The 24,407-nt window shown below is 44.6% G+C and overlaps 1 protein-coding gene across 4 annotated transcripts in view; it reads left to right on the forward strand.

Annotated features, from left to right (window-relative positions):
• Window positions 1–24,096, forward strand: part of LOC116896612 (protein argonaute-1) — a 34,751-nt gene extending 10,655 nt beyond the window's left edge. For 2 of the 4 annotated variants that reach the window (XM_032897871.1, XM_032897887.1), the window contains 11 exons: window positions 2,768–2,887; window positions 3,264–3,395; window positions 3,520–3,653; window positions 8,603–8,787; window positions 15,301–15,460; window positions 15,605–15,695; window positions 16,492–16,686; window positions 17,339–17,473; window positions 18,002–18,103; window positions 18,952–19,151; window positions 19,399–24,096. In XM_032897871.1, coding sequence (XP_032753762.1) covers window positions 2,768–2,887; window positions 3,264–3,395; window positions 3,520–3,653; window positions 8,603–8,787; window positions 15,301–15,460; window positions 15,605–15,695; window positions 16,492–16,686; window positions 17,339–17,473; window positions 18,002–18,103; window positions 18,952–19,151; window positions 19,399–19,507 — 1,563 coding nt within the window. In that variant the 3' untranslated portion in view covers window positions 19,508–24,096. The remainder of the gene's footprint in view (window positions 1–2,767; window positions 2,888–3,263; window positions 3,396–3,519; window positions 3,654–8,602; window positions 8,788–15,300; window positions 15,461–15,604; window positions 15,696–16,491; window positions 16,687–17,338; window positions 17,474–18,001; window positions 18,104–18,951; window positions 19,152–19,398) is intronic. The other 2 variants (XM_032897879.1, XM_032897897.1) reach the window with 1 other exon arrangement.
• Window positions 24,097–24,407: the final 311 nt, after the last annotated feature.

Raw genomic sequence — 24,407 nt, forward strand, 5'->3', positions numbered from 1 at the left:
TGCACAGTTATTCAGACATCACCAGTGTTTAATTCCAGTATGTCTTATCCCCTCCAGATGAAAGCCTGTACTTTTCCCCTAGTAACCATTAAGTTATTTTCCAGCGCCTGCTTTGGACAAGTTATGTAAACAAAATCGCACATTTTTATAAATGGCTTCCTTCCTTTCCTTTTTCCCTTTTTAATTTATTTAGTGTGCGTGAGTATGAGGGTGTCAGATCCCATGGAACTGTAATTACAGACAGTTAAGAGTTGCCATGTGGGTGCTGGGAATTGCACCTTGGACCTTGGAAGAGCAACCAGTGCTCTTAGAGCCGTCTCTTCAGCCCATCCGTTTGGCTTTTTGAGATGGGTTTCTCTGTGTAACAACAGCCCTGGAGCTTGCTTTGTAGACCAGGCTGGCCTTGAGCTCACAGAGATCCACCTGCCTCTGTCTCTGGAGTGGTGGGATTAAAGATGCACCAGACCTGGCTGTGACTGGCTTCTTTCACTTAGCATAATTATTCCAAGGTTCCTCTTCGTTGCTTTGAGGGTGGTGTTTTTATCTGTACCTACATCATTTTATGTCTTCAACATTGATGGACATTTCTGTTACACTTCTTGGGTGATAGAAAAAAAATAGTGCCGTTATCATTCACTTCCTTGGTTCCCTGAACACAGTTTAATTTGTCTTGCATACATGTGTAAGAGTGACATTAAAACTGTGAACTCATCTCCCATCTCCCGTTTTACTGTCCTGTCAGCAGTGAATGAAGGTTCTGGTTTCTAGTCAGGTGGATTTACTTTAATTATACTGGAATCCACGTGGGAATCTGTGTTTAAGTAAGAGAATAAGGATTATTTGAAGCTTCTCAGATAGGAACTAAAACAGCCAGTGCCACCAACCTAGGTCTTTGAATTTCTTGTAGTCATTCAGGCCACGGAGAGACACAGCAAAATCTTTCATGTTCAAGTCAGTTCGTTCCTGCATTAACCTTTTCTTTTCGACATTGCAGCCGTCTGTGTATGACATGAAAGTTGCTGTTGTAAACATTGAGTGGCAGGTTCTGTGACATTGTTTTTGCACTGTTGTGTGACTCTCACCAGAAAGTTTTCCTCATCCAGAACTGAAGCATTAAAGCCAACCTCCCACCTCCAGCCTTGGCGCTCTCTGCTCGGCTTTCTCCTCCTAGGGACTGACTACTTCTCTAGGCTCACCATGCAGTATAAGCATAGCTTTACCCCTTTTGACTGGCTTATTTCACTTAGCATGATGTCCTCAAGGTCACTGAGGGTGGGGCGTGTTGGGATTCTCTCCTTTTTAAAGCATAATACACATCTCCATGTGTATTCCACATTTGGTTTATATTTTCTAATGCCGATGGACACGTGACTAGCAGCTATGTAACTAACACTGCTGTGAACCAGTCTGTGCAAACTCTCTTCTCTTGAGTCCATTGCCAGAAGTGGAGTTGCTGGCTCGTGTGGTAATTATACATGTGATGTAGTGAGGAATCACAGTGCCATTTTCCACAGCTGCTTCACCAGCGTGTATTCCCACCAGCAATGTGTAGAGTTCCGGTTTCTCAGCATCCCTCTTAGTGTTCTGTCAGTGCTAGGTCTGAAGCTAAGCCCCGGAGTGCCACTGTTTGAGTGCAGCTCCTCAGGTCTGGGTACGCATGGGAATTCTTTGAAATGTGGAATTCGAAAGCAGGTGACCTTGGCCTGGCTTTCCTTCCCATTGTTTACTCTGAACCCTGGGAGCTAGAACTTAAAAGCCAGTGCATGCAGAGCCCTGTTTTCTTGATATCACAACATCCTCAGGCAGTGTTTTTATTTGCTTTTAATTAATTTGCTGAGGAGAAAGGGTTGAATCTCAGAGCCAGTTAAGAGCCTAGCCCACCGGCTCTCTGAGAGTTCAAGACCAGCCTGGGCTACAGCTACAAAGTGAGTTTCAGGACATCCAGGGCTACAAGAGAAACCCTCTCTCCAAAAAGATCGAGAGACAGAGACAGACAGAGAGAGACAGAGAGAGACAAAACAGACACACACTAGCCAGTCCAAGGTACCATCATTTAAAATTAAAGCTGCACTCCAAACCTAGGCCTTCTGAAGGCACTTGGCTTTCCCTCTGGTGTACGCTTTACTGGAAGCCAGTCTTGGTTGTCATTATTTCTGATCTTCATCTTGCGCGCAGGACAGGAGACAGGTAGCAGGATATTCATCAAACTAACAAAGAACACTGCCAACCAATAGAAACGGTGGTGTCTGTGCCTGGAGATACTGCTCAGTTGGTAGATTGCTTGCCTAGGATGCATGAGGCCCTGAGTTCAGTCTCTGAACACACCGCTGTACACACCCATCCTCCCAAACACACACAGACAAAAGGAAGTCGTGATTTGTGTGCTTTTATATCTCAGGGCTCAAGAATTTTCAGCCATTTCTATTCCTCCCGATTGGTTGGAAATGGAGCAACTACCTTCCTCCTGCCCGGAAGAGCTGCCGTAGGAGTCTGATTTGCTTATTGGGATTTTAACACTCAAAAGATCTGTGTGCTTAGTCCTGGGGTAAATCTGAGTGCAGTGTTCTAGACACCCTATAGGATTGTAGTTATTCTCATTTAACACATGAAACCTGATCCCAGATCCACCCTGGATTTTAAACTTTTGGTCACAATGTATCTTTACATAGAGGGTTCTGCAGTTCTCTTCCCATGATTGATAGCTAAGATACCTTAGAGGTATAGGCTGTTCTCAGGCCGTAACTACTCCTCTGCCTTGTTTCCTCAGGTCTGTAACATTGTGGCTGGGCAGCGGTGCATTAAGAAGCTGACTGACAACCAGACTTCAACCATGATAAAGGCTACAGCTAGGTCGGCCCCAGACAGACAGGAGGAGATCAGTCGCCTGGTCAGTGGGACTGCTGAACAGTACATGCTGTTCCCTGAGCCTCTGGGGCCCTTGGTAGAATAGACGCTTTAATGGTCGGTCCAGTAAGACCTTCCTTCAGAAAAACCCAAGTCTGGTTTATTGTCTGGGACTTTGCAGGGCTGTTTCTTGTTTCTTGAGCCTTTAGCTCCTTCTCTTTTCCCCTCCTTTATAACAACTCCCATTTCCACTCCTCCTCCCTTCATCTTCTAGTTCTCCCACCCCCTTTTTAGGGCTTTTGTGTGTGTGTGTGTGTGTCAGCCTCAGCTTCTCTTCAGGGCCCTCTCCTTGGGACCCAGAAGGTGAACAGTGTTCCCAAGCTGCCTGTGTCCTGAGGTCGCCTTATCTTGCTCTGCAGATGAAGAACGCCAGCTACAACTTGGATCCCTACATCCAGGAATTTGGAATCAAAGTGAAGGATGACATGACGGAGGTGACGGGGCGAGTGCTGCCGGCGCCCATCTTGCAGTACGGCGGCCGGGTGAGCAGGGTCAGGGCCAGACAAAGTCTCTGGGGCATATGGGGGTAGTTGGGCTGCATAGCTCAGGGGATTTTGTTCCCCTCACATGACTCTACTGAGGCTCACCTGGGCGCCCCCCTCTGCCTATCCCTAGAACCGAGCCATTGCTACACCCAACCAAGGTGTCTGGGACATGCGTGGGAAACAGTTCTACAATGGAATTGAGATCAAAGTCTGGGCCATCGCCTGCTTCGCACCCCAAAAACAATGTCGAGAAGAGGTGCTCAAGTAAGGATGGTAGAGGGTTGGGGTTGGGGTTGGGGTTGGGTGGGTGGGAAGGATCCTAGAGCTGTGAATCCCACAATCTCTAGGTGCCAGAACTGACCTGCGATTTGCCCTTTCTCTTTGAACTCATTCTACATTGTCGCTTCTGACTTACATGTCCGCCTAGTCTTTTCTGTCCATCTGTGGTCAGATGAGTTCAGGAGCCATAGGCACTTCAGGAATGAATTTTAGGGTATGACTCTCCTAAGGCAGGCCTGAGTCATCTTATTGTTCTAATTATCATAATTGGTAATAAATAGCAGTAGTAATAACTATAATATTTATGCTAACACTACACTTAAGTGACTAATGTACTTTATTTCATCCTGATAGTAAGTAGGTGGTGTTTTCGTTGCTTTTCTATAGCCATAATAAAACACCACAACCAAGGTAACTAAGAAAATAAAAGGTTTATTGGGCCTTAGAGCTCCAGATGGTGTGTCCGTGACCATCATGACAGCAGTGTGGCAGCAGGTTGGCAGCAGGAAGCAGTAGCTGTGAGTTTGCTTCTGGTCCACAAGCATGAGACAGAGACACTGAGAGTGCAGTGGTCTTTAGAAACCTCAGAGCGCACCTCCACAGACACCCCTCCTCCATCAAGATTACCCCTTCTATTCCTTCCCAAAGAGCTTCACCAGTTGGAGACCAAGCATAGGCTCATATATGAGCCTATGGGGGCAATTCTCATCCAGACCATCATATGTGGTAATATTTTAGGAGACTAAGGCTGAAAGAAGTTAAATAACTTGTCCAAAGTGTACAGATCAAGAAGGTTCAGAGTTAAGATCAAATCAGCTCCAAAACTTTTATATTTCTAATTAGAATTTGTGTGTGTGTGTGTGCGTGTGTGCGTGTTTGCGTGTTTCTGTAAAGCACCAGCAGCTGGTCCTTTGAGCTGTGGTCAGCAGCATAATTAAATCAGATCAAAGTAATCTGATCACCGAGAGGCTAGGAGTAGGTGGCAGCAAGAAGCAAAAGATATTGCCAGTAGCTTAATGAAACAGATTAAAGAAGTAGCAGCCTGAGTGAGTAAATAAATAGAAAAGTCACTTGACACTTTTCCTATAGTCTTTCTTCTTTAAACATTTTATTGATTTATCTTAAAACACCAAAAAGTGCACACACATAAAAGACACAGTTCCGTTCTTGCTGTCTTTTTAAGTGGGGGTTCTGTGGATATGATCTGTATTGTTGTATTCTGTAATGCGGAAGTTAGTGGAGCTGACTGGTTTGGTTTTGACCAAGGTAATGGAGATTTGTGCCTTTGATGTCTGTATAAGAATCACTTCATCAGCACCCCTGTGCAGGCCCACGTCCTCCCTTCTCTTATGTAGGGACCACCATCATCATTGTAGTTTGTTTCCTTGTTTGTTCTTTGGTCTCCTTTCTTGAATTCTTTAGATTCAGGCTAGGCTGTTTCTGTGTCTGGTCTGGCCTTGTGTGGATAGTCCCTAACAGTCCTGAAGAGGTCCCAGCTCTGCCCTCACACAGCCTGTCACCTCACTGAGAGCCTGATCTTTTCTCCCTTCTTTGTCCTGCCCTTGTCTACTTTGTTTGTTCCTTTGCGGGGAGGGGAAGGGGGGGGGAAGGAGTTGGCACTGGCTTTGTTTTTGTCTTAATAATCTATAACTTTGGCCTTTGGGGTTTACCAGGAACTGATAGAACTATTCTCTCAGGTTTGGAGAAGTTCAATGCATCAGGCACCTTTTTTTTCTTCTTAGTGACCACTACAAATAGGGAAATAAAAAAAAAAAAAAAAGGTGGCTATTGTGTCATGAGTAGGAACTAACTTAACGCGTGGGTCTGGATCAGAGCTAAAGATTCCTGAGTTTTGAGCCATGGCATGTAGAGGAGACTTTGTAGGGACCATGCATAGAAAGTAGAAGTTAAAAACACAACTTAGAAGAATTGGAAAGTAAATGAAACAAGAACTCCTAGAGGAGTATAGAGGAGGACATAGGACTCAGCGCATACAGAAAGCCTCCTTTTCACAAAGAACATGGCAGGAGACGGAGGCCACTGTGGGGATGGAAAAAAATTAGTCCGTGATGAATGAACTAATTCAGTCCTATTAATTTTTGTCTGTCTTTATCACTGTAGCTGTGTCTGTTGGGATACGGCTTTGCACATTCTAGATAGCTTGATAATTTTTGGTTCCTAGCACCAGACATAGTATCCCAATCATAGTGTGGTAGTGGAGGGAAGAGAGGGAATAGCCATTTCCTGAAGGAAAGACCCATTAATGAAGTCTGGTGAAACCAAATTTGATTGATGTTTGGTAGCTACAACTGTATAAGAAACAGGAAAGGAAGAAATGTCTTTAGCAGTCCATCAAAGCCCCGTCTCTTTATCGGAGGCAGTGGTTAGCTTGTAGTGATATTTATTCACTCTTTGTTTGCTTTCATTTAATTTTTGAGTGAGAACGTTGACACAGCATCGTTGGGATAGAGTGTCTCAGGCCAGCTTCGAACTCGTGGTCCTGCCTCAGTCTCCATGTTGGGCTTATGAGTACATGTGTGCCTTGAGACCTGCAGGTTGTAGTTCTTAAATGTTATTTGTTTGTTTAACAAATATTTTTTTAAAATAATAATGTAGCTAGACTGACATGATGGCTCATACCTACAACCTCAACACTCAAAATGCAGAAATCGCCTCCTCTCTGAAGTCATCTGGGGCTGCATACTGTGAATTCCAAGCCAGTCAGGCCTACATAGTGTCTCTAAAAACCAAAATAATAGTCTTAGGGTTTCTTTCTTTCTTTCTTTCTTTTTTAATTATATCTTTATTTTCTGATATGAGTACACTGTAGCTGTCTCCAAACACACCAGAGTAGATGGCTGTGAGCCACCATGTGGTTGCTAGGAATTGAACTCAGGACCTCTGGAAGAGCAGTACAGTGCTCTTAACCTCTGAGCCATCTCTCCAGCCCCAGTCTTAGGGTTTCTGTTGCTGTGATACAGCACCATGACCACAGGAAGGAAAGGGTTTATTTTATTTACACTTCCACCCCACAGTCCATCCCTGAGGGAGTCAGGACAGGAATTCAAGGCAGCAGCCTGGAGGCAGGGACTGAAGTAGAAACCTTGGAGGGGTGCTGCTTAATGGCTGCTCTTTTTGGCTTGCTCAGCCTGCTTTTTTATGCACCAGAGGATCATACTGCTTGAGGGTAGTGCTACCCACTTGGGCTGGGCCCTCGTCTCATCAATTACTAATTGAGAAAATGCCTTACAGGCTTTTCTGCAGATGTATCTTAAGGAGACATTTTCTCAGTTGAGCATCCCTTCTCTTAAATGGCTCTAGCTTTTTGTTAAGCTGATGAAAAGTTAGCCAGCATGATAGTAATAATGATGATGACAGCAGAGATAATAATATGTAGACCACGTCCACAGTCAACATTCAGAGTTTTATCATATTTACCTCTCTTTTAAAAATGGTAAGTTAGCTGGGCATGGTGGGGCACACTTTCAAACTCAGCATACAGGAAGCAGAGACAGAAGGATTTCTATGAGTTTGAGTCCAGTCCAGTCTACAAAGCAAGTTTCAGGACAGCCAGGACTGGTATACAGAGAAACCTTGTCTCAAACAAACAACTAAGAAAAAGCTTGACATTATTTGGTGTCCTTCATACTCTTCTTTTCTGGTACGGTTGCTGCATGAATTGTAAGCTTTTTTTTTTTTTCTTATTAGAAGCCCAGGCCAGGCATGGTGGGGCACATGCGCACACACAGATACACACGCACACACACGCACACACACACACACATTTTTATTTTATCTATATAAGTACACTGTCGCTGTCTTCAGGCATAGCAGAAGAGGGTATCAGATCTCATTACAGCCACCATGTGGCTGCTGGGATTTGAACTCAGGATCTCTAGAACAGCAGCCAGTGCTCTTTTTTTTTTTTTTTCTGGAGCTGGGGACCGAACCCAGGGCCTTGCGCTTGCTAGGCAACTGCTCTACCACTGAGCTAAATTCCCAACCCCTGCAGCCAGTGCTCTTAACCACTGAGCCATCTCTCCAGACCGAATTGTAATCTTTTTTGTCTAATTTTTTCATGGATGTATATATGATTGTAATTTCATGATATTACAACTTTCAATTTTTCTGCCTTACCTAATTTTTAAATATGTGAAAAAACACTTCCTGGACTGTCATCGATATGTATATGGTATATATTTTTGAAACACTCATTTCTCTTCATTTTGCGCATCACTGCTTTCTTTTATCAATTAAGTTTGTCAGTGCCAAGCGTGAAACCAAGACCTGTCCACACTAGGCATGCACTCCACTGATGATTGCATTCACTTTAAGTAATAAGATTTTTACAAATTCTACTGTTTGCCACCCACTTTTGTATATATGGTAGCTTGGTTACTTTTACTGTATTACGTCCCTCTTTACCATGCTGTTGCTTTTCTCAGGGTAAAACCTAAAGTCAGGAAAGAAGCATACTTAATAATTGGCTCTTTCCTTAGTGAGCCAGTGTGGGGAGGATCGTGACTTTCCCTGAGCATCTCTGCTTTCACCACTAGTAGAGCCTCATTTACTTTGGGCATCTGCCTGTTTTTTCTCACCCTTTGGACGTGGAGTACAGGTATCCACAGGTCTCAGCCTAGACAAGGGGCTTGTTGTGTCTAGGTTCTCTTCACTGAGAATTCCCACAAGCCCCGTGTCTAGACTCTTTTCAGTTGAGCAAACTCTGCCTTGTTTTGACTCTACTGTAAATGTACTTTTCGCATCAGCTGTGGTTGGGTACCCACCTCATGTTAGAATCTCCCAATGTGAACACTCAAGATGGAGGCACCAGGTCCATCAGACTTAGTGGGATTCATTATGTCCTGCCATGACATCAGGTCCATTGGATTCAGTGGGATTTATTTCATCCTGCCATGACCATGTTTGTGCTACAGGAACTTCACAGACCAGCTTCGGAAGATCTCCAAGGATGCAGGGATGCCCATCCAGGGTCAGCCATGTTTCTGCAAATACGCACAGGGGGCGGACAGCGTGGAGCCCATGTTCCGGCATCTCAAGAACACCTACTCAGGACTGCAGCTCATTATCGTCATCCTGCCCGGGAAGACGCCGGTGTATGGTACAGTTCTCCTGGGACAATGACTATAATGATAGGATTCAGTTCATGGTAGCCCTTGCTGTCTTGGGGCCTCTAGGGTGGAGTCAGCGGAGAAATCTGGCTTTCCCCAGAGATGGTCATTAATGTCAGGGGTTTGTTTGTTTGTTGTTTGTGTTCTTAAATCAGAGAAATATTCCGTGTGAGCTATTGAGTCATTCAGCTTTGCTTACCTGTTCACACGCCATCACATTTTCCAGGATCCCCTGTGTCTTTCTGGCAGGCTAAGGTAGCTGCACCCAGAGAAGAGCCAGGCCAGATGGCTGTCATTTGGGCGAGTGTTATTTATTAGGACGTTATGAGCTAAGCTGAGGTGATTCTGCTAAGTAGTGTGGACTCTTGCAACATTCCCCACTTCCTATTTTTTTATTTTATGAATGGCTGTAAGTCTCTTTCTCATTCTCCTCCCTTCCTCTGCCTGCCTCAGACTGTGCTGGTCCTTTGATTCCCTGCTCTGCTTCTGTTCCCATCCAGTCCTGCTGCCTTTGAGCATCTTCAGATGAACTGTCCTAAAGCCCACTGCAACCATTTTGCAATGTCCCTAAGCATTTTTTTCCATTGTTTTTTTTTTTTTTTTTTTCATTTTTTTTTTTTTTTTTTTTTTTAAAGATTTATTCATTTATTACATATAAGTACACTGTAGCTGTCTTCAGATACACCAGAAGAGGGCATCAGATCTCTTTACAGATGGTTGTGAGCCACCATGTGGTTGCTGGAATTGAACTCAAGACCTCTGGAAGAGCAGTCGGGTGCTCTTAACCACTGAGCCATCTCTCCAGCCCTTTTTTTCATTTTCTGTATGCGCGCTTACAGCTTAGCCTGTCTCCCTCTGTCTTGTCTACTTTTCTCCTCCGCCAGTTCTCAGACTGCGGACCTGTGTCTCTTCCTTTGACTTCCAGACACGTTTCTCCTCTCACATTTCTCATTACCAGGGATGCCTGATAGTCTTAAGATTTTCTGTCCTCTTCTGTCTGTGTGTCTTTGTTAATATTTTCCACTCACTCTGGTTGCCTTGGCCATCCCCCATTATTGTGATAGGAATAAGTCTGAAACCTGTCCTCGACGTCTCTGCAGCGCCGCCCATTTGTTTGTCCTCTCCCTTCTGCGGGAGCCTTGATTATCTCTAGTCTTCCTTCTCAAGGAGTTTTAAAGATGTTTAATTTACTCCGTGTGTATGTGTGCACTTGCGCCATCGTATGTGAGTGGCAGTTGGAAGATAACTTGAGGAATAGATTGTTGTCTTCTAAGACGAATGAGTTCTGGGGGTAGGACCAAGTTGTCGGGCTTTGTGAAAGCACCCTCCTCTGTACACTCTCCTGAGCCATCACCAGTCCCAAATCTTTAGTGAATAGGTTGATAATCGGACTTTTAAAAAGCAACATAACTTCACTGTCTCATTCAGTATGGGCTCTGCCCTATATGGTTCACTTAATAAGCTTTCTACACAATTGCTTGTCCTGAAACAGAACCCAACCCCAGTCCTTCCTCCACCAGTCAACCAATGTGGGCAAATTGCCAAGCTCTGAGCCTCGTGAGTTGATTGTTTAACACGCAGCATCTAGTCCTCGGCAGGGAGGAGACGTTTGAACGCTACTCCTGTCTGCCTTCCTTGCTGGCTGTGTTCTGCCCACATTGCTTTCCCTTGGCTGCAATGTCCAAACGTTCCTTTTGCCATTCTTCCCCTTAAATTCTCTCCACCTCCCAAAACCTAGGTTAATTTATACTTATTTTATATTTTGGTCCTTTTTCCCCAGAGGATAAATATGTCCTTTGTTTGAGACAGGGTCTCACTATGGCTTTTTATTCAAAGATCTGCCTGGCTCTGTTTCTTCTGAGATTGAAGACATGTGTCTTCATGTCTGGCTTCTTTGTGTTTTTATTTTATTTTTTTTAAGATTTATTTTATTTTAAAGTGTGTGTGTGTGTGTGTGTGTGTGTGTGTGTGTGTGTGTGTGTGTGTGTGTGTGCATGTGAGTACAGAAGAATGTGCCAGGCTCCCTGGCACTGCAGTTACAGAGCGTTGGGAGCTGCCCAGCAAGGGTGCTGTAACTACGCTTAGGTACTCTGTAAGAGCAGCAGGTACTGTTAACTCCCGGATGTTCTCTCCAGCCCCACTCTAACGCTTTTGAATTCCGTTAGTTTATTAGAAATCTCATCAATTGTGGCCTTGATTGATTTTTTTTTTTTTTTGAAACAGAGTTTCTCTGTGTAGTCCTGGTTGTCTGGAACTCTGTAGGCAAAATTTTATAGATACCCACCTGCTTCTGTTTACTGATTACCAAGATTAGAGACCAGCCCTACCCCAACCCGGCTGCTTGATTTTATTTGGAGCCTGAAGTAGATCTAACTCTGCTCTCTGACACACATGTATAAAGTGGAATCTTTCACTGATGACAATAATTTCAGTAAGTCCTTACAGAGGGAAGTTGGTTATAACTCATGTCCCCCTTAGATGGAAGAAAAAGATGGTTTTTTACCTCCCCGCCTGGGGTTGGGGTGAATAAAAATGACACACTGTCCCTATCTATGATGTTCATGTCAAGGTTCTGTTGGCATCGTGGTTTTTGGGAAAACATACAATGTCACCTTGATTCGGTCCTACACACTGCTCTTCCAGAGGGCCTGAGTTTGATTCGCAGCACCCACATGGCAGCTTAAAACCATCTGTAAGTAGTTCTAGGAGTGCTGACACCTTGTTCTGGCTTCCCTGGGCACTAGGTATGCACATAGTACACAGAAATACATGTAGGCAAACACCCATGAACAAAATTTGTTTAAAAAATTTAAAGACTTAAAAATTCTCATAAGACTTATAACAAATTAGAACGCTTATAGGTTTTTTTAAAAGTTAATAGTATCGATTTAATAGAGAAAAAGGATCTAAAAATATTAGAAACAGTGCTTTTAACTGCTCAGATATCTCTCCAGCCCTATAAATAAATCCTTTTTTTTCAGACATGTTATTTAATTAATATGTTAACAAATACAGGCCCTTAAGTTTTAAATTAAGGGCCTGACCTTGTTATAGAGAAATAGAACACTAAATAATGTAACTGCTACAAAATAATATAATAGAATATTGAAATATAACTTGAATTTATATTAATTTACCAGAGAAAATTCCATACGTATTTTATATGTTCTATTGAAACTCCATCTGACAATTTTTATGATGAACATTATAAGAAAAATTATCATACAGCTTTGGATATTGTTTGAGGCTCCAAAGATTCATGTGTTAGCCCTTGGTCATTAGTGTAGACATTGAGGTATATATAGTACAGCATCTAAAAGGGTGAATCAGTGAATTGCTACTGGATAACGAAGGAAGATCCATGCTTTTCTCCTCACAAGAATGCATTTTTACTCCTTTTTTTTTTTTTTTTTTTTTTAGGTTTTTTTTATTTACATTTCAAATGTTATTCCCTTTCCCGGTTCTCCGGACATAAGCCCCCTATCCCATCCTGCTCCCCTTCTATAAGGGTGTTCCCCTCCCCATCTCCCTACCCGCCCCCATTCCCCTACACTGGGGGTCCAACCTTGGCAGGACCAAGGGCTTCCCCTTCCTTAAGTAATCAACCTAATGATTTTTTCTTCACAAGTATCGCAACATTGTAACAAGTATACCTAGTAGAACATTGCTATCCTTGGGGTCCCTCACTACAACCCCTCCCTCAACTGGTGTCTGTGGTTCTCATCTCAAACACTGTAGATTAATTTTGCCTATTTTTTGACTTCATACAAATGTAATTATAATGTATGCATTTTTTAAATGTGTCTGGTTTATTTGATTTAACATTCTGTTTGTACGATTTGTGCACATTGTATATGGCTGTAAGTTCTTGTGTCTCCATTGTGTGAAGATAAGCTATCTGATGCTTCCTTTCGTTTCACAGTTGAGATTATTTGGTTTCTTCCTGGTTTCCAGCTGTTATAAATAATGGTCGAGTGTATCCTTTGAGCACTTGTGCCTGTTCATGTAGAGTTGTGCCTGTTCATGTAGAGCTAGGTCTAGGAATGGGTTTTAATGTATCAGGCTTTACTCCGTTCCATCACGGAGCGTCAGTGTTCAGTAGCTCTACATGTTCCTGTCTTTTCTGCTTGATTAGCCTGTTTTATAAAGTGCTTATTCACAGCAATTTTTATTTACTTTGCTGCCTTTTACTAACTACTGAATTATAGGTATTCTTTATAATTTCTATATTGAATATATACATTTATATCATACATACCATCTTTGCTCTGTAGCTTGCTCTTCTTTCCTCTTTTTCTTTCTTTTTTTTTTTTGAGATCCCTGACTTGGCAATTCACTTGCATTAGCCTTCTAAATGATATCTATCTATATGGATAGATAGATAGATAGATAGATAGATAGATAGATAGATAGATAGATAGATCGATCACCATGTCCAGCTTGAAGATGCTGTTTTAATGTTTTCTTTAATTTTTTTTTTTTTGCATGTTTCATATTAGCAATCTATCTGTAAAGGCAGTAAGCATTCTCTCGCTTTGCTGTCCCCCGGCAGTTGCCTACTACTGTTGCAGAGGTCAGAATCTCGGCCCTCTGCAGACTCCTGGACCGTTATCCACAGCAGATAACTCGTGGCTGTGGGCTTTCCTCCCTCTCTGATGTTCCAGTCCCCTGAGTTTTGGTTAGCATGTCTCTGCTGTCTTCAGAGGGATATTTTGTCTGACTTTTCTGAATGTTGATTTCCAAAAAACAGATTTACAACAACTACTCAGTCTTTTATAAGCTAAAAGGATTTCTTTAGCCTTTTAAATATGCTCCCATAGAAAATATACCAAACTCTTCCTCAATCTCATGTTGTCTTCCTTGTATTTCATTTCTACACACTGACTTTTTTGGTTTTCAATCTTACTAAATACAATGACTATTTACAGTTCTCATCTTACCTGATCTGTCAGCCATATTTGACTTTGTCAATTACTTGTTCCTTCTTTTCCTTTGGAATTCACGATACTACACTGTCTTGGCTTCTTCCAAGTTCTGCTGCGCTCCCTCCTTTGCAGACGTGTCTTCTTTAGCTTGTTCTGCAAATACTGAGGTTTTTTTTGTTTGTTTGTTTTTTTTTTTTTTTTTTTTCTAGATTCAGATCCAGCCTTGTTTTTCAGTTTTCAGCGCCCCCCATCCTAGGGAGTCGCTTAAAACTCTCTCTCTGTTAGTGACTCCATCAAAAGCACACCTTCAGTTACTACTTGTACTTCAATATTTGCACAAATCTTGCACAGGACATAAAAGAAAGCCTCCAACTGCCATGCCCATTTGCCTAGTTATACTCTTACTACACTCACTCAGAAGTGTGTGCCATCGATTTCTGTTAGGAAAACCAAAGCCTTGAAAGCAATCCATAAACAAGGAACATTCGTGAAAAACATCGTAATGTAGCCCATTACTCTGTACTAACTGGAAAATTATTAATACAATTATCCATAAAAGCCATTTCCCTTACGTAGCATCTATGCCTAGGGTCCTCCCGGTCTCTTTTTTTTTTTTTTAAGATTTATTTATTTATTATATAAGTACACTGTAGCTGTCTTCAGACACACCAGAAGAGAGTATCCGATCTCATTACAGATGGTTGTGAGCCACCATGTGGTTACTGGGATTTGAACTCAGGACCTTTGGAAGAGCAGTCAGTGCTCTTAACCACTGAGCCATCTCTCCAGCCCCCCTCCCGGTCTCTTGAACCCATTCGTTTCCATGCTGACAGCTCAGCTGCCTTATTGTGTGCTGGGGACTGAACCCGGGCACTCATGTATGTTAAACATGTGCTGTAATGTTCATTCCACACCAGCCCCTCAACCGCCTGTCTAAATTAATTTCTCAAAAATACCTTGCTCTTCCCAGATAGAGTGCTGCTTGCTCTTTTTGTTGTGAGAATCTTATGGTTTAACTCAGGTTGCCATTAAAGTCATGCTCTTCCTGCTTATCTTCCAGTTTCTGGCGTTTTAGGTGTGAAACATCCTGTCTAGCTCAGGCTGTGTTTTTGCATGTTTCCCTTCTGCTTGGAATGCGTGCGTTCTCGTGCAAGCGAGTGAGCGCTCTCTCTCTCTCTCTCTCTCTCTCTCTCTCTCTCTCTCTCTCTCTCTCTCTCTCTCTGTGAATCTCCTCCTTTCCAGATTTTAGTTGAATAATTGTACACCCCTGACTAGGGTATTACCCCGTATTATACTTTTTTTTTTTTTAAGATTTATGTGTGTGAGTGCACTGTCGCTGTCTTCAGACACACACAGAAGAGGGGCATCAGATCCCATTACAGACAGTTGTGAGCCAGCATGTGGTTGCTGGAATTGAAATCAGGAAAAGCAGTCAAGTGTTCTTAACCTCTGAACTATCTCTCCAGCCCCTTATTATACGTTCTTACAGCGTTGTTTTGCCACTGTTATTTTTTAGACCGTGTGACATACTTTCAGCAAAATGCCAAATGCGCCGATCAGTTTTCTCTCTTCCCACAGCTGAAGTGAAGCGTGTTGGAGATACGCTCTTGGGAATGGCGACACAGTGTGTGCAGGTGAAGAATGTGGTCAAGACCTCACCTCAGACTCTGTCCAACCTCTGCCTCAAGATCAATGTCAAGCTCGGTGGCATCAACAACATCCTTGTCCCACACCAGCGGTATGAACTCTTACTTATTGCTCTGTCAGGAGAACCCCCTTTCCAGGCAGAATGACAGAGGCAGAAGACACTAGAATGGGCACTAGGTGGTGCCAGCCAGAGAACACTCGGTTCCTCACCATTTTGTTTTCTCTCCTTGCTCAGCTCTGCTGTTTTCCAACAGCCAGTGATTTTTCTGGGAGCAGACGTTACACACCCCCCGGCTGGGGATGGGAAGAAACCATCTATCACAGCAGTGAGTGATTCCTCTTAGCTCTAAGTCCTTAAGAGTGCATGTTCATTCAGCTCTAAGCCCTGCTCTTTCCGTGCACCCCTCTGCACACACAGCTCTGTGTGGGCTGGGGTGCTGAGAGTGTAGCCAGCCTTTGGCCAGAAACTGTCTTAACAATCGCTCTTTCTCTGCATTCATTTTCATTTTAGCTCCAGTTTTGAGAGTGGTAAGGAGGTGACTTTGTGTCTCTTTTCTGAAACCTCTTCTAAAGGAATTACATGATTGCAGGATTGGTCTTTCTTCTACTTCACCATGACCATTGATCTGTCTAGTAGAGAAGCTGTCTCCACTCTCTCTATGATATCTGGAGCACTTAAGTTTTTAAAGTCTCAGCCCCTAGGGCACTTAATTTAACAGGAAAAATAAAAAAGAAAAACAATATACCTTGAAGCTGTGTGAGAGTGGATCAGGAGTTCAAGGTCACTCTTAATACTCATGTCCTTCTGCTAGCCATAGACTGCATGTGAGTGCTTTCCTGCAAGAACAAGGGAAGCAAACCTTCTGATCGCATATTAAGTAAATCCTCTGGGCGTGGCAGAACAGGTTGAAGCCAGTGCTTATTGGATCCTAATTCCCATCATCCCTTTTGCACGGCAGCCAGAGAGGCTGTCTTCTGATGTCAGCGTTTTCTAGGAGTACAGTGAGTGACCTTATCCAGTAGTTGTTGAGCATTCTTACTCAGAATTCCTCCCTCAGGCCCATTACTTCAGAGCGAAGGGAGGGGCCATTCTAAAGGCTGATGCCTTCTCTTTGTCCTTAGGTGGTAGGCAGTATGGATGCACACCCCAGCCGATACTGTGCCACTGTGCGTGTACAGCGTCCACGGCAGGAGATCATTGAGGACTTGTCCTATATGGTGCGGGAGCTGCTCATCCAGTTCTACAAGTCCACCCGATTCAAGCCCACCCGAATCATCTTCTACCGAGATGGGGTCCCTGAGGGCCAGCTGCCTCAGGTATGGTTCCCTGTGGCTGGTACAGGACTACCTTTCCAAAGCCTTTGGTGCTGGGAAAGGCCAGATAGCACTACTAAGAAGCGGGTAGCAAGTACCTCAGGCCTTTCTGTCTCAGCACACAGTTCTCCGTGTTCCTGGGTAGTTATTTTGAGACTATTTAGTGGGTCTTTTCCTTTCCTTTGAGACACGGTCTCACTACATAGCTCTGCCTGGCCTGGAACTCACTATGTAGAGCAGGCTGGCCTTGACTTAACAAGGATTCCCTGTCCTTTCCCCTGAGCACTGGGATTGAAGGTGTGTACCACCACACCTTTCTAGTTCTGTGTCTTGATGTAAGGTCTCTTTTTGCATGGAGAGCTGATAGGTGCTGTCTCCTGAAGCCAAGATTCCTAGCAAAGGTTTTCTAGGACAATATCAAATATACTGAGTATCAGGACCATTTCTCTCTTTCTTTCTTCCTTCCTTTCTTTCTTTCTTTTTTTTTAAACACCCAGGGCCCCAGGACCCATCGTTTCTAATTATTGAGCATCAGCTTATAGAGGTTATGTGCCAAAAGCCACGTACATGTTGGATGTTTTTAGTTCAGTAAGGCCTTTGAATTAAGAAGGGGCCATGTGCCTTTTTTTTTTCTCCCTGTTCACCCCGTTCCTAGATCCTTCACTATGAGCTGCTTGCTATTCGAGATGCCTGCATCAAACTGGAAAGAGACTACCAGCCTGGGATCACGTACATCGTGGTACAGAAGCGACATCACACCCGCCTCTTTTGTGCTGACAAGAATGAGCGGGTGAGTGAGGAAGCACTGAGGCCCTCATCCTGTCTCCTGTACCTTGACAGAGAAGTCTTGAGATACAGTCTGGGAATTTAGCTTTTTCCTGTGCGTCCTCCCTGGCTGTTGTCCTGGGCTGTGTGGCCAGTCCTCGACCACTTCTCCTCCCTCACTGCTTCCTCCTCCCTTCCTTCCCTCATACTTCCTCTCCTCCTCCTAGCTTCCTGGCCTAAACCCCATATATAGACCAGCTCCCAGAACATACTGTTCAAGGAGTCTTCCTCACAGCAGCTCTGTGAGGTAGGTTCTATTGATCTCTCCATTTGACCTCGGGAAGGTTAAATGGATTGCTAGGATCACACAACTAGTAAATGGGGAAACCAGGATTCAGACACTTGACATTAGCTCATGATTTCAAGACTTAGTTCCCTCTGAGAATAAACTCTTCTGTTCTCGGATTTCTGGGAGAGTTAAGAGTAGAATCCAGTAAAGGTGCTAGTCAGGGCCAGGCAGGTCTTGGGATCTTGGTTGTGTTTGTCTCTACAGATTGGGAAGAGTGGTAACATCCCAGCTGGGACCACTGTGGACACCAACATCACTCACCCATTTGAGTTTGACTTCTACCTGTGCAGCCATGCAGGCATCCAGGTAGGTGGGGCCATCTCCTGGGCTTCTTAGTGGGTCAAGGATTAGTTGGTTATCCCTACTGCATTTAAAATATGTCGATTGTAGCTGAGTATATAAAATGACAGTTAGCCCCAAAGTATACTTGTAAGTTGCTTTATAATATTTGATTTTGTGTAATATGCCTCTTCATGCAGCCTAAGCACATTCTTAGTAATGTTTTGGGGGAGAGTTATTTGTTTTTGTAATTGTTTGTTTTTATTTTTTGTCAGCAACTATCGACTCTGTTCAGTCAGGGACCACTGTCTTAGTTAGGGTTTTACTGCTGTGAACACACACCATGACCTATAAAAGACAATCATGGACTTATTCCCTGAAAGTGTAAGCCCCAGTAAATTCTTCTATAAGTCGCCTTAGTCATGGAGTAGTACCACAGCAATTGAAAAGTGACTGAGACAAAACCCTAGGGTTTCCCCTGAATCTTTGATTTTTGCTAAGCCTCAAATCTTCTCAACCATCACCCCTGACTTAGTGTTTTACTGCTGTGAACAGACACCATGACCAAGGCAAGGCTTATAAAAAGACCACATTTAATTGGGGTTGGCTTACAGGCTCAGACATTCAGTCCATTATCATCAAGGCGGGAGCATAGCAGCATCCACACGGGCATGAGAGAGCTGAGAGTTCTGCATCTTCATCTGAAGGCTGCTAGTGGAAGGCTGACTTCCAGGCAGCTAGGGTGAGGGAGGGTCTTATAGCCACCTCCACAGTGCCACACCTACCCCAAGAGGGCTACCTACACCTTCTAATAGTGCCACTCCCTAGGCCAAGCATATACAAACTGTAACAACCACTTACCATCTTTTACCTAGGGCACCAGCCGACCATCCCATTATTATGTCCTTTGGGATGACAACCGTTTCACAGCAGATGAGCTCCAGATCTTGACATACCAGCTGTGCCACACTTATGTACGATGCACACGTTCTGTCTCTATCCCAGCACCTGCCTACTATGCCCGCTTGGTGGCTTTCCGGGCCCGATACCACCTGGTGGACAAGGAGCATGACAGGTAAGGGCTAGCTGTTTGCTTTTGCTTCAGCTTTTTGTACCAACCCTTTGGACTTTTTCGTTGGTTGAACAAAGTGGATGTTATTCAATTTGATGCCCTTGGGCTCCTCTATCTAAACCTGGGTTGGTGTTTTCTCTTAATTTGGATGTGAGTTGGCACTGTAGGGATGGCTGACGGATTAGCAGCAGTTCAGTTCACCAGGAAGGACTTTTATTTTATGTTTTTTGTTTTTTTTTTTTTTTTCCAGTGGAGAGGGGAGCCACATATCTGGGCAGAGCAATGGGCGAGACCCCCAGGCCCTGGCCAAAGCCGTGCAGGTTCACCAGGACACTCTACGCACCATGTACTTCGCTTGAAGGCAGAACGCTGTTACCTCACTGGACAGAAGAAAGCTTTCCAAGCCCTGGGAGCTGTGCCACCCAAATCCAGAGGAAGCAAGGCAGAGGGAGCTGGGGTCAGATGGAACATAGGAGGCCTTGTTTCTATCTACAGAGGGGGTATGAGGGTGGGAAGAGGACCACCAAGACAGATTACCAGCCAGAAATCTCTGATAGCAACCTCATGTCCTCCACCCTTCTCCCCATCTTGTCACATCCGACCCCCCTGGACCAAAAGGGGCATTACTAGTGCCCACCATACACACAGTTGTCTCATGTGACTCACAGTGCTAAAGACTCATGCTCGACAGCTTGCTAGGGTCAGGTCTGCAGCCCTGTGGTCAAATGCTGGTATGTTTGGGTTTGATATTCTAGATGAGAAAGTGGGTGGGAAGAGGGAAGGAATTTTTAGGAGCCTTAATCAGAAAAGGTCTAGATTTGTTGAAGAAAAATGAAAACAGACTCAGATCAATATTTTAGGATACTAGATGTTTTCATGGGTTCAGAATCCAGTTTGTAGGAAGATTTTTAATGCTAACGGTTTGGGTTGCTCCGCCCCAGCTGCCACCCCTCCCAATATTCCTCTCCATGTTCTCTACCCCCACTCGCCTCTCCCTGACAGACATCCAGCCCTAGTAACACTTAAGGCACTATGGCACTTAGCTCTGAGGTGACACGACCCTGTCTTCCTTCCGCCTGCTGGTGGGTAACCAGTGCCTTCCCGTAAGGGTAATGCTGCAGAACTGCAACCTTTTGTACCTTTCTCTGTGGGATGGGGTGTGGGTGGGAGAGGAGGTAGGGAGGGAGGGACGAGCTATCCCAATGCCAGCAAGCCTACAGCCAGAATGCCAGGTAATTTTCATTTGAAGGAATTTGCTTCCATAATCATTGAGCTTCTTAAAAAAAAAAAAATCACAACCTCAGATGGTTAAAATCCATTGACATTTGCACTTTCAGACATGACTAGTCTCCGAGCTGCTGAGATGACTGGCCCTTGGCCTTTCCCCTCTTCCCTGCCCCCACCTCCACCCCCACCGCATCCCTACCATGCCAGGTCTAGAGCTACTGTCCTAGTATTTCTCATTCTTGGCTTCTTTCCCCCCTGATGGTAAAGACTCTTTTGTTTCAATATTTCTTAACCTGGGGTGTCTTACAATAGAAGATCTTAAGGACTAAAATAAGAAAACAGAAAACTAAATGTTATTTTTATACCATAACTTGAGTCTATTGCCAAAATCTGGAAATCCCTCCCAAACCTGATGACTCTGCATCCCAGAAACATGGAGCCATCAGAAGGAACTGTGGACCTGACTTGTATTCTGACCTGGCCAAGGTGGGGGGTGGTTGTCTCCCCAAGGTGGGGCTTAGCCTCTATCTTCCCTCTGTGCAGATAATACCTTGTTGTCGAGACGGCCTTCCTCCACGGCGCTGTCTGTCCCGCACTCTGCCTTGTAAGTGCATCTTCCCTTTTTCTGGACTGGACTGTCCTTTGATTCCTTGACTAACCGAGACTCTAGCATGGCCTCTGGACAGGCTGGAGAATTTTGCTGCTCCCTTTTGCTTCTGTTTACACAAATGAAATTTTCCTGTTTCCCACTAGGGCATGTGAGTGGGTGGCATGGGCTTTTCTTTTTCTACCCCTCTCTTGAGATACGGGGTTGAGCTGTCTTGCAGGACTGGAAAAGAAGTGGGTTCTAGCTTTGTCCTTGCTGACCTTGAAGCGAGGCCCCCTCTTTCCTCGACTGTTCTTTTTTTCTTCCTGCATTATTGCTTGGGATGGGGAATTTGAACCTCTGTGTACAGGTTCCCCTTCTGAGGAGCCTGAGCTTAGGATTGCCCTGCTCTGGTGGTGAAGCCATGATATTTAGATCTAGCCCAGGCATAGAGGCCAGCTGGAGAAAGGAAAGTCTGAACCCTGGCCTATGGAGTCACAACCTTTCCCCAGGAGCCCTTGTACAGACCCAGGTTTGCTATGCAAATAGTCCAGGTTCCGTTGTGGCTGGCTACATTGTTCAGTAACTTCCCAACAGGTAGCACAAACATTCCTTATGGGAAAAGCCCAGGACTGTTCAGTAGTTCCTCCTGTACTTCTTTTCTGCTGGCTACAGTATGGAGTGCCCCGTGGGCACAGGCCCAGCTGAAGAACAGAATGGAGGGCTCTGGGAGGAGGCAGCTCACTGGAGAGCCTACATTCCTTACACAAGTGCCTAAACAGAGTGATGCCAACACTCCATCTGCCCTGCCCATCGCCTTCATAGACAGTCTACTTCCTGTTCCGTCACCCTTTCGGGAGGGAGCTCTTCGCAGACAGTGTGCTGTCAACTTGGGTACATTTGAGGGCTTGGATTAAGGGCACTACTCCAGGAGGGTCCCGTCATTCACCAGCATTTGCAGATGCCCATGGGGAACAGGTGGCTGTCACAACTCCCAGCAACAAGTTTTTGTTCTTTCTTTCTTTGCCTCACTCTCTCCAGTTGGGTTTTCAGCTAGAATGAAAAGCAGCTTCAGCCCTTTGGTATTTACGTGCCATCCAAGAAATAAAAGCCAGAGAGTGCTGGGCGTGATGGCCATGTCTGTAGTTCTGTTATCTCAGCACTAAGGCTGAAGCAGGAGATTTGCAAGTTTGAGTCCACCTGGGCTGCTGAGTGTGGCCAGTGTGCATCATGTAGCAAGACCATGTGTCCATAGAAAGGAATGAGAAAAATGACTTGGGGAATACATCTTGCTGTGATGTTTAAACAATTCTTTGAGATTTAACTACTGACCCTGTAGGTTCTTCTCATTTAAGGTGGTATGAACACATTAAAAACAGTGTCGCCAAGCCTCAGCTTGTTTGGATTTGGTTTAAGTGGTGCATTGTACCAAGCTCTGGGAGGATTCCAACCTCATCTTAGACAGAGCTTTCTCCTCACCCCCACCCCCACTCCCACTGCCCCCCGTCCCCCTGTTTGGCTTTCCCTTTCCTCTTTTCGCCTCCCCTGGCTTCCTTTTCCTTCTCCCTCTTCCCTCAGCTTGCTTGCTGGCTGGCCTGCCTGCTTGTCTGCCTGTGTGATAATGAATTCTCTGCATGGCTGCAATGATCCCGCTGTTCGTTGGCAAGGTCAGGCTTAGCTCATTGACTACAGAAGACCAAAAACCTGTTCCTCGTGCCCAGTGGTGTTAGCCCTGGGCTGCACTGTCCTCAAGCTTACACTAGGTCAGAGCAGCGGGCCTGCCTAACTGACAAAATCAGGGAGGTTTCTGGCAGTCCCAACACCTTTCCATTCTGTGGAGAGGTTTTGGAAAAGAGGTGGTGATGGAGAGTGCAGCTCTGAGTTCAGCCCAGTGTAACCCAGTGGTTGAGGTGCTAGTGCCAGCCTGCAGGGCCAGCCTGGAGCTGCTGTTGCTGGGATCTTACTCTTGGACTCTGACTAAAGTCGAACATAGGTAGGAAACTGCTCTAAAAATCTAGTTCTCAATTGCAACATGGCTCCTCTGTGACTGGGCAGCAGTGTTTTTGAACAGTTTTCTTTTTAACCAGAATTCTGTGAATGATGCCAGGGACATAGTTTTCTTAGCTGGCCCATGGGAAGTCTACAAGGCTGCTCAGACCTGGCATCGGGCATCACAAAGGAGGATGGAATTTCTTCCCTTTCAGGGTGGAAGAGTCACCTCAGACCTAGTCAAAAGGCAGTTTTGGGAACTCATGTCGGGAGGAAGGATTTCGTTTTGTTTGGTTTTTTTGTTTGTTTGTTTTTGTTTTTTGTTTTGTTTTGTTTTACTGGGCTTTAGATAACCCAGGATGGTAGTTAATTATGCCTTCCTTGGGCAGGGATCATGGCAGGGATATGCAAGGCACTCTAATACTTAGCCTTCTAAGCAGACTGGGAAAGGGGGATTCTCTGGTTTTCTCTTTCTCCCCACTTACTAGGACTTGCCTTCTCCCTGAGCCACGAGAGAGGCTGGGTTGGTGCTCTCCCCTTACTCTGCTCCTACTGACTTAGAACCTCTGGCTGCTGTACGATAGCCCAGGAAAGGGAATGGAAAGAATGGGCTCAAAACAGTAATGTGAGGAAGGTGATTCCCTTCCTTAAAAAGGGAAATCAGAAACTCTCCAAGAATTCTGTAAGTAAGACAATGTCTGAATGCACTGAGTCCTCTGGTGTCATAGCAATAAGGAAAAATGAATTGACTTCCTGTGCACACAGTCCAACCTGATTGGTGTATGATGTTGCACTTAGCAGCCATGTGGTGGGCACGTGTGACAACTCTGGGTTTCACTTTATTTTCTAAACTTCTTATTCCTCTCAAGTCCAGCATGGATGGGGAAATGTTCCTGGAGCCCCGCAGCTGTGTACTTGTTTGCATTTGTTTCCCATTGAGACTTGTGTTTGTGTCCTGCTTTGAGCTGTACCCTGTCCCGTCCATTGTGAAATTATCCCAGCAGCTGTAATGTACAGTTCCCTTCTCAAGCAAGCAACAGCAGCACAATCCTGTGTTTTATAAAGACAACAGTGGCTTTTATTTCTAAAGTGTGGTCTCTGGCTTTTTTTTTTCCCTGTCACAAAATAAGCGGTGTATTAATTACATATCTGATAGGTTTTAGGATGTAGTAATAGATTGTCGTGCAGTCACACCGCACGTGGTCTCTGTGTACTCTTCACAAACATGCAAAACACTGTCGTGGTATTGTGGGAGGAGAAAGTAGGTACAATTCAAAAATGAGAAAAACAGAATGTCTTTAAAGTTTCTTGGAGATCATTGGTCACTGAGTCACTCCAGTACAAAGGATTCCAAGTGACTGAGCTGAAGCAGTAGCTGTGAAGGCTGAACAGAAAGGGCAGACTTGAGAAGCAGGATAGAACATTACCAAGACATCAAGACTGACAGCAGTAGAATG

This window comes from Rattus rattus, chromosome 1 (assembly GCF_011064425.1).
Source record: "Rattus rattus isolate New Zealand chromosome 1, Rrattus_CSIRO_v1, whole genome shotgun sequence".
NCBI classification, from domain to species: domain Eukaryota; kingdom Metazoa; phylum Chordata; class Mammalia; order Rodentia; family Muridae; genus Rattus; species Rattus rattus.